Source organism: Nematolebias whitei, chromosome 17, assembly GCF_014905685.2.
Source record: "Nematolebias whitei isolate Nwh7 chromosome 17, NemWhi1, whole genome shotgun sequence".
In the NCBI taxonomy this organism is placed as follows: domain Eukaryota; kingdom Metazoa; phylum Chordata; class Actinopteri; order Cyprinodontiformes; family Rivulidae; genus Nematolebias; species Nematolebias whitei.
Genome location: NC_056514.1, coordinates 34,391,001 through 34,401,441, shown reverse-complemented (window position 1 = coordinate 34,401,441; position 10,441 = coordinate 34,391,001). Strand labels below are relative to the sequence as shown.

General features: G+C 35.3%; 1 protein-coding gene across 1 annotated transcript in view; it reads right to left on the bottom strand.

Moving 5' to 3' along the window:
- Positions 1–8,736, bottom strand: part of LOC119423545 (5-hydroxytryptamine receptor 3A-like) — an 11,683-nt gene extending 2,947 nt beyond the window's left edge. The window contains exons 1-7 of the mRNA XM_037690942.1: positions 8,661–8,736; positions 7,876–8,036; positions 5,576–5,620; positions 5,350–5,459; positions 4,203–4,372; positions 3,795–3,955; positions 1,786–1,996 (exon numbers count right to left, since the gene is read on the bottom strand). Coding sequence (XP_037546870.1) covers positions 1,786–1,996; positions 3,795–3,955; positions 4,203–4,372; positions 5,350–5,459; positions 5,576–5,620; positions 7,876–8,036; positions 8,661–8,736 — 934 coding nt within the window. The remainder of the gene's footprint in view (positions 1–1,785; positions 1,997–3,794; positions 3,956–4,202; positions 4,373–5,349; positions 5,460–5,575; positions 5,621–7,875; positions 8,037–8,660) is intronic.
- Between the last annotated feature and the right edge of the window lie 1,705 nt (positions 8,737–10,441).

The window sequence follows — 10,441 nt, the reverse complement described above, 5'->3', positions numbered from 1 at the left end:
GCTATTTTTATCACTGATTTTAGTTGATTTAATAATTGATTTTAGTTTATTTTTATCACTGATTTTAGTTGATTTTTATCACTGATTTAAGTTGATTTTATCATTGATTTTTGTTGATTTTATCATTGATTTTAATTTTATCATTGATTTTCAATAGCTGATTTTAGTTGATTTTTGATCTCTGATTTTAGTTGATTTTATCATTGATTTTAGTTAATTTTTATCATTGATTGTAGTTGATTTATCACTGATTTTAGTTGATTTTATCACTGATTTTAGTTAATTTTATCAATGATTTTATTTGATTTTATCACAGATTTTAGTTGCACTCTGTAGCACTTTTAGATTTTTGTTAATGAAAAGTGCGTTACAAATTAAATTATTATTTATTATTGAAAGACTATTGAAAGACTATTGAAAGACTATTGAAAGACTGTTCAGTACATCAGGACAAATTCTCTCTCCCAAAAGAACCAGACTGGACTCAAAAACATTGAAAACCAACTTCTTCTGAACTTGAACAATAAATTCTTGCTGCAAATATTAAAATGTGTCAGTTCATGATGTTAAGAAACAAGAGATGTCTCCAAATTTCTCGACACTCGGGTCCAAGTTTTGAAAATGGTGTCAGGAAGTTAAAATATTGTTCACTATTGACCCATTACAAGGTTGACTAGACAGTATTTTAACTAGAGTTGATGAGAAACTGGAGTTGAACTGATCAGAGCCTGTTCCTTTGTTAGTTGTGTCTAATGCTCCTTTTGTTCAGGCAGACAACTTTTACTTAAATGTGTTTACTGCAGTTAAAATGACACTTTGGTTTTGCTTTGGTTTTGCTTTGTGTTAAATAAAAACTTTCAAAAGGTATAATCATTCCTCTTTCTTATTTTGCTTAATGGCATTTAACTCTGCAGGTCATCCCTGAAATTCTGACACAGAATCACAAGTCCAAGTGTGAACTGTGTCAGAGTAAACACAATAAAAACATGAATTATCTGCAGCATTGTTCATTAAAATGGCTCAACACTATTAACGTATTACAGAAAATATATATACAGTAGGTACACTTAATGATATTGTAGACCATTGCATTAGGTACATCCACCAAAAACGTGCCTGTTAGGCCCAGGCCTCTCTTGCAAAAGAGATCTGTGGTCTCAATGGGATTTGCCTGGTTAAATAAAGATTAATAAAAAATAAAATAGGTAATACATTCAGCAAATACTTTTACTTTTAATACTTTAAGTAATTTTAAAAGGTAAGAACTTACTACTTTTACTCAAGTAAAAACGTTAATGTGGTACTTGTACTTTTACTAAAGTAATTTTTTTCTGTTTATTTGTACGTTTATTTAAGTACAGTGTTTGAGTACTTTCTCCACCACTGTTGCTGATTGGATACTTTTGCAGAGTTAACTCTCAACAATTATTCATAATTCATAACTCATCAATTCTACAATGTATTCTGCTACATTCATTTTCATGCACTCCAGACATTAATATCTGACAACAATTCTACAAAGATTGGGAGTATTTTAAAAATGGAAATAACTCAATAAAAACCGCATGGATTATGCAGCTGCTACTTCCATCATGCATCTCTGATAATTTCTCACTTTTTATATCTCATGTGAACATTTAAAATTTTTTTTTCCCACAAACACGTATGGTAATAATCAGTTACTCTTGTTTTGCCAACCCTGTGAACATCTAAACTTCTATATGCTTAGTATAAGCAGCACAGCCGAGTTCTGCACAGTGCACCAGACCTTTTGGATTATTTTACCTATAAGTGGGGTCTTGTCCGATGACGACGGCAGGATATCGTTGAGGATGAGCTGCATCACGGTGACGGCGAGCAGCACGGTGACCTTAAAGCTGAGCTTCTCGCCTCCCTTGTTCGGGATGAGGAACGAGGCTAAGTCCAAACACAACAAGAACAGGATGGGCAGCAGGAAGTTGACAATATAGAGTTTAGCTCTTCTTTTCATGAAGATCTGTGAAAGAGTATGGAAGTGGGAGATTGTACTTACATACTCTTTAATCTCTGATAAAAGCAAAACAAGATACTCTGTACTGTAGCCTCTAATCTCATCAGTAAATCTTGGTATTTTAATCCTTAACAGATAAATGATGGTTAAAAATTTGATCATCTTGCTGCAGTAAGGTGCAAATGTTATGTTACTTATAAACAAACTTTTATTTAGGGATTGGCCTTATCAAATTATGACGCTTTAGGAGTTATAAACAGAATATTTACCTCACAATTTTCTCTCCACTGTTTGTGGCAACCAACAGACAATGAAACCCCTTGAATAATTCACATTACTATCCACCTCAAATACATAAATTTAAAGTAAGATCTCGTGTGATGTGTTAGCGCTCATATTATTTGTTGGGGATGACTCTCAGGTACGACTACAACAAATTTTAACTCATTTTTAAAACGAGCTGAATTCTATTTTTGTGTTGGCTGAAGTTGATAAGCTGTGGTGGTGACAGCTACAACCCAATCAGATTTACAAACAGTGACTTAAAATCTGGTGTGGTACTGATCTCCAACACATATTCTGAGTGCTAACAGATTATACAAAGTCCTTGTCTATAATTTTGCCATTAACTATTTGGAGTCAACACAGTCTGATTGTTACCAAAACATCCCATGAAACACAGGACAGATTTTAATTATGAAACTTCCAGGAAATAATCAGTTGATGTGTCATCTACAAGTAATGAACATCTGCAGCTAATCCAATTTGTCTGTCAACCACAACAGATGTTAAAAAACACATGGCTATAATTTAAAATTATAACTATTGTATTCTCATATATTAAATAATTATAACTACAATTGCCCCCATACCCAAGAAATCCCAAATTTCCAGTCTAGATGACTACTGGCCAGTTGTTCTCACTCCAGTGGTGATGCAGTTTTGAAAAGCTCATCACCACACCTCCCACAAACACTTGACCCCCAACAGTTTGCTTACAGACCTAATAGATCAACTGAGGATGCAATAAGCACAGCCCTCCATGTTTCTATGTCCCACCTGGAGAAAAAGAGATATTTTTGATATTTTTGGGTGTAACTGGGACCTTGAGTACATAATTTCGTTCCACCTCATGTACCAGATGTGATGCAAATGACAATAAAGAACCTTGAACCTTGATGTGCGGGTGCTCTTTGTAGACTATAGCTCTGCTATCAACACCACCCTCCCTAACAAATTGGGGGAACTGGGGCTTCCACACTCCACCTGCACATGGATAAACAGTTTCCTGTGCGACCGCAGTCCGAGGGTTCAAGTGGGCCATCACACATCCGTGACCCTCAGCCTCAACAGGGGAGCCACCCAGGGCTGTGTGTTGAGCCCCCTGCTCTATGCCCTCTACACATGACTGCACCCCTTCTCACCACAGCAACACCATGGCCAAAACTGTGAATGACACTACAGTGGTAGGGCTCATCAGTGTGGGGATGAGTCTGAATTCTATTCTACTCTAATTCAGTAGATTTTAGAGATATCGCTCTAATATTTGTTGTCTTAGTATCTTCGAGTCATTCACGGGTGAAATCTTACAATATTGCATGAGACTGTGCATTACAGTGCATTATATTCTGGGTTTTCAAGGTTTGATCAACATGGCAACAACTCAGTTTTCATTAAGAATGGAAAATAAAAGCAATTGAACTGTCCTTAAATTATATCAAACATTTATCTAAGTATGTATCAAACTGTCTTTTAATCAAGACATGCACTCTGTAAAAACAACTTATATATCCCAGGTACTTACGGTGTAAATAATCACGTCTTGTTCAACTCCAAACGGAAACACCGTTTTGGAGGTGATGGTCATGTTCACAAACAGCCACTCGTACTGCGTGCGCATCAACTGGCGCGACCACTTAGTGCTCACTGAGGAGTTCAAGTGATGAATGAGCCTTATTTCGTTGACTGAAATGGGAGAAAACAAGGAAACGGAGGTTTTAAAAGATAAATGTTTAAACATAAGAAAGAAGATTAACATTTAATTCAAACTTATTTGCAGTATTTCAACCTGAGCATTACATTGTCATAATAACTTTCTTACATATTTTCAGCGCATTTTGATAAAGAGCACTGCATTTTATTTAAAACTACCTGCAATGAGATCAAATTAGTTACGAAGTAAACAAAGAATGTAAACCCACAGAAGGCTCACCAGAGTGGACAACCGATTTGACTGAGAGGTTGCAGCTCTGGAGGTCAAACGGGAATTTGTAAACCTGCATCCTGCAGGTGCTGACCAGCACCTGATCGTTCTGAACAAGGACTTTACCGTTGCTCATGATAATTAGATGAGGACTTGGAGGGGCTGTATCCTTTTGTGTCCTGTATAATAAATGAAACGTACAAATTGTAGACACAGTCGAATATTGTGGAAGAAAAATACACTGACAGTATAATATTCAGCTGAATTCAAAAGGTGCAGTGTCTTTAAAACAAGTTGGACATTTAACAAAACATTTATGCATATTGAACATCTTTGTATCCATTATGGTGTAAAAGAAAATTTTCACTGAATAATTTTCCAACAAATCCGTTCAGAAAAATTTGTTGATGACTTCTTCCTATCACAAGCCCACCTTCTCCAACCTATGCGCCACCACTCCCTTAGTTCCCCAAAATACACTTTTCAAATTGGAGGTACGCTTTCGCTTTATGGGCAGGTTAAAAAGTAAATAAGTACATAAACATACTGAAAACAAATAATTAAACAAATAAATAAATAAATACGTTGGATTGTATTTTTCTGGACTAGTCCTTGACTGAAAAATGTTTGTGAGCTCAACCTGCAAATATAAAAACTGCAACTAGTGTCAACTAATGTGTGAAATTATCAATAACAGCACAACACAATGATTTGCTAATCTCATACACCCATATTTTATCACAGTGGAACAGAATAAACGTATCAAATGTTGAAACGAAGAAATTGTATCATTATACACAAAAAGCTCATTTGAAATTTCATGACAGCAAAATGTTTTGTTTAAAAAAAAAAAGTGCTCCCTGAAAAAGATGTCACCTGGATTAGGAGCACAAGTGCTTTTCTGCATTGATGGGACCTTTCCAGGTGTGAATGCTGCTCATGCCTGAGGCTTTAATGCACCCCCATACCATCAGAGAGGCAGGCTTTAACCGTGCAGAAAGATTGGGTGTCCCTCTCTATTTTAGAGCATGTGATACCTTTGGTTTCTTCTGTACAAGTCACTTATTTAATTTGAAGTAATCAACTAATGTTTCAAGTTGAGTTTTTTTAAATTATCATTATTTCTCTAAGCAAAAGGGTGCACGTGCATACTTACATCTCCTCTATGGTCAGATCTGGCTTCCAGAGAATCTCAGTAGGAATACTAACATTTTCTATTCCACAGAAATCCCTGGGATTCCAGGAAATGTAATCGTTCTGCCAGACCTACAAAATTACCCAAAGAAACAAGTTATCATTTAGTGACAAACATGTCCAAGATGTTTGACAATGAAGGAGAGAAAGAGGAGAATAAAAACATGTTATTTTAATTTAAAACTTACCAAAATAATCCAAACGTAGGGAACAAACGTCTGGTCTATCTCTTTCTATATGAACAAATATGAAAAGTAAAGCCAGAGAATGAAAAATGTAACTTAAACATAAAAAAGTGTAACTGATTTAAAGGTTTTTAAGAGTTTGCATGAGACTGGAGCTGTTTTAGGTCATATCCACATTGGTTGTGGTTCCACTTTGATTTTTTTCTCGCCGATATGGTCCAAATTAATTAAGTTAACAACTTTATGTCTCCAAACTGACCTTGTTCCAAGAACTATCCACATAAATTACACAAAACCAAAAAAATAATCAATAAACTTTTTTACAGAAGCCCACTTTAAAAGATTTAAAGTTTTTTTTTTTTGTATCTAACTACTTGAGCATTCTTTAGGGTATTTTAGCCATTGATATATGATAAGGCTCAGATCAATAACTTATATTTTACAAAATGTTTATTTATATTATATATTCATTTATTTTCTTTTGCTGCTTTCTTTTGCAAAATCTTTTTGTGTGAATGAACGCTGTCAAGGGAATTTTGGTCAAGGTCAAGGATGTTTATCACAAACTAATGCTAAATTAATGTTGAACCATTGTAGGGGTTGTGGTTTATGTTTCTTGGTGTCTATTCCCTTCTGGTGTTGTGTTTATGTCTGCGTTCCCCTGCTCCTCTGTTTCTAGCTTTATAAGGTTTGTGTTTCCTTAGTATCTGGCTCCATCTTGTGTCATGTTTATGTCTTGCATCCTCAGTCTCTGTCTTTGGCATCTGTGATTACTCACAGGTGCCTTCACTTTGTTTAATTGGTGTTTCCTGTATTTAAGCCCGTGTGTTTGTCTCACTCCTTGTCCTGGCATCGTTTCCTGTCTACTGGTGATGTCCTGGTCTGCTTCTTGCAAACTCCTTTTTACTCATGTAAAGTTTGCTGCACAAACAGCTTTTGTTTTGTAAATACATTCTTTATTTTATATCCTTCTGAGTCCTTGACTACCTGCCTGCACACCTGGATTTACCAGCACCAGCCCCTTACGACAACCATGTGTGAGTTCAGAGAGTTCTTTTCTCTCTAAGGAGCTGATTTGATCCTGCATGTACAGCTGGGAGACCGAGGTCATCATGTACATCAGTACAGTCTGGGTACTGTGATAGCAGATAAAGCATGTATATAAACTATTCTCGCACACAGTCCGGTGCAGATTCTCATGACTGGGCTTCAATGATGCTTCTGTGTAAGGCTGTGAGTGAAAATCTGTCCTTGCAAGTAAAAAACGGTTAAATATCTTTTTACGTGTATGTCCTCTTGTGGCTTCTTTTAGTAATTAAGATGAATAGAGGATATTTTTATCCAACAAACTCGCATGAAAGATTTGGGAATTGTTTTATTCTGGATGCCCTTCTTGACGCAACCTGGGTTCAAACTCAAAACTTCAGGATTTCTCCATGGAAACTGAGATTTCTTCAGTTTATTAAAAACATATCTGCTTTAGCATGCTGGCTCTATTTTGTCTTCTCCTGCTGCTTTTACATTTTAACTATCAATTTGCTTTTGGCTTTTAACTAGGATTTTTGACACTTTTATTTCAGCTAGCATTTTGACATTTTTAGCTAAATGCTTTTGCAACTTTTAGCTTTCAGCTAGAATTTTCTTTTTAGCATTTAGCTAGTATTGTGCTTTCTCCCTTTAACTCGGTTTTTGTTTCTTCTGCTAAGCTATTCAGCAATTAGCATTCACACTGCATTGCAGTAAAAAATGCTACATTTCTAATTAATCATACGTCACATTTTTTATTATTTATTTAACGAGTCACTCGCTTTCATGTTGCCTTTAGAGATGGTTGCAAAAAAAAGGCACACTTGGTCAATGATTTAGAGATGAAAATATCACACTGCAAAGATTACAAGAATGCAAAAAGCATATAAAATGACTGAAAATGCACTTCACTGTCTTTTGACTGAACTGTTAGACCTGTTTTAGACCAATCAAATTAAATAACTTTACATCTTGTCTTAAACTCTTATTTCCTGAAGAAATTTGTCCCTCAGCATTATTTTATCAATAAATATGAATTTATTTGTGTAATGTGAGCAAAGACAATTGAATGAAACTGGCACTTTGTGTACTCAGCCTTAATGGGCTGCTGAGAATGTGCATTACTCTTTCCATTTATTTTGTGCTTGTGGGACAAGATGTAGAGCGGCTGTGGTTCCTTCTCTGTGGTCAAATAACCTTCCAAAGTTTATCTGTATGAGTTATTCCTCTCTCCTTTGAGCAATACAGGTTAATATTGGGAAAAGACCAACACTTACCACATCTAGGATGGCATACAGCAGAACCTCCAGAGCCACCACTGTGGGGTTAGTGAAGTCTTTGACAGGCCGGGTCATGGAGAACAGCTCGCTGCTTTTAGTCAGTTTCAGGTAGTCTAAAACGTCCTGATAACTACACACTTTTTCAGATGTATCACCGTCTACAGTTTTATACACATAAATACAACAATAACAACTGATTAATTTAAATTTTTTTTGGTTTAAATCATCACACTTCTTGAGCTTTTCTGCATGCTATTTCTGTTCCTACTTCTGGATTTGAAGTTCATGCATTTTTAATCTGTCTCTTCGCATCGATCTAAAGAAAACTCAGACGTCATTCTGAGGCTCGTGGTTACAGATAGACATGTGCAGGGGATGGCGGTTAACCACAAAATGTTTTTGCAGTCCCCCGACGAGACTCTCCACTAGAGATGCAGCTTGTATGTATCAACAAGTGTGTGCTTATTATTGTAATAAAAATGAAATCTAATACATAGCAATGCCATTTATTAAACCATATTTAATTGTACAATTTCTCAGAATTTGTCTCGTATTGTTTAACTTAATATAATAAAGTATGCTTAACAACAAAAACAACAATATCAATAATAATAATAATAATAATAATAATAATAAATCATACCCATGAGAAGCAGCAGAAAAAGGAAGTTTGTCAGCAACATGATTAGAAAATCCAGACACTGAAACACTTGAACAGGGAGTGTGCCAATCAGAGCTGAGATGAAATTTTATATTACCGAAACAAAACAAAATCATCCCACAAACAGGAAGTGGGGAGGGCGGTCTGAACACCCAATCCTGTGGCATGAACTGATCATCTGGCACAGCATGAGCCATCTCGACTCAGTTCTAAACAATTTAGTGCTGAGCTCAGATTTTAAAATGTCCATTATAAGAATATGGACTCAGGAACAAAGGCTTATTTAAAATGAATAAATATGAAATGGAAATAGAGTTTAGTTGTAAAAATGCCTAAATACTAGATGCCATCTGTGCATAGATGTCAAACTGTTTAAAAAGACAATGGTATGGGGGAAATACTTTGTATATAATAATCAAATACATATCTTTTTATAAACACACACGTTCCTATTTATCCATGCTCAAAGCAGAAATTCCTAGCCTTTCTATTTTACAAGGTTACAAAACGTAATTCACAACTATAGTTTGATTAAAAAGCACAAACTACATTTAACGGTAATTTGTGCCCATAATGTGGGAAATTTATAAAAAGGATGCAGCTGATGTTCCTTTTATTTTTATATATATAATATTATTCTTTTTTTTTTATATATATCTACTCTCCACTCATATTTGTTCACAAAATAACACGTTACTTGGTTACAAAACAAACTAAACAAATGTGTAACTGTTTAAAATGAGCCAATCTAGTGTTTATAATGGATTTTCAGAAATAAAGGTGAACTGAAGAATTTACAAAGTCAGTTGTCTTGTGTGGCATTTATAAAAAGGAATAAAGGGACCAAATATAAAAAAATATGAGAATAATGCTTAGCCAGTTGCACAATCCTCAGAGCTTGAGGAAGATGCTGCTCAAGTGACAATAAAATAAAATAAAATATATTTATAGCATTTAAAGCTCCTGATTAACATAGGCAGCAACGCACAAACCAGTCAGGTTCCAGGAACCCTCAGAGTGGAATAGTGTCCAGAGGACCAGATTTAATTTTTTTACATTTTTCTACCTGGATTATTGAGCATGCATCAGGATATTGAGGCACACAGGTCAGTAATGAACAGCTGAAGGCAGGAGACTGAACAGAGCCGAGATAATGAGATATTGGAAACCACTGAAACGATGGAGAGTGGGAACAGGCCGACTAAAACAAAAACTGAGGAAGCTGACCGAGGATGAAATGAGAACTGACACAGGGAAAACACAAGAATACTCAAACAACTAACAATAAAACACAAAACACAGAATGAACAAGATGTAAACTGAAAGAGAAACACACTGAATTGAAGTAAGATAAGAATGGTCTGGTAAACACTGAAATCAAAACTTCAGCCAAAACACACAAAAAATACACAGATATGCTCTAAAGTTGTTTTATAGGCTTGAAAATTTATAAAAATCAGGTTTGGCTGGCCATTAGCCTAACATGGATGAAGACTTTTGCCTGCTTCTCCAAATTAAAATGTTTTGTTCATCTCACAGGATGAACTACACAACCTTTATTTAGACAGGTTAATCCCATTGAGCCTCGAGGTCTCATTTACAAGAGAGACCTGATTTCAACAAAGAATGATGAAAACAATGGGCAATCATAAAAGAGGCATACAGATATATACTTTTTATTTAAACAAATTAAAATAAGATGGCAAAAATATATATATATAAAAAAAAAAAGCTAGATCATAAGGCGAATGTAGAAAACTAAAAACAGGAGCATGTCTGCATTGGTCCTTGCCAGGAGTCCAACAGAATCTTAAAGCCACTTAGAGAGGTCAAAGTTGAGAGAGAGATCTTTTTGTAAGATATTTCAGGAAACAGGAGCGGAGTAGGAGAAGGCCCTTTTGC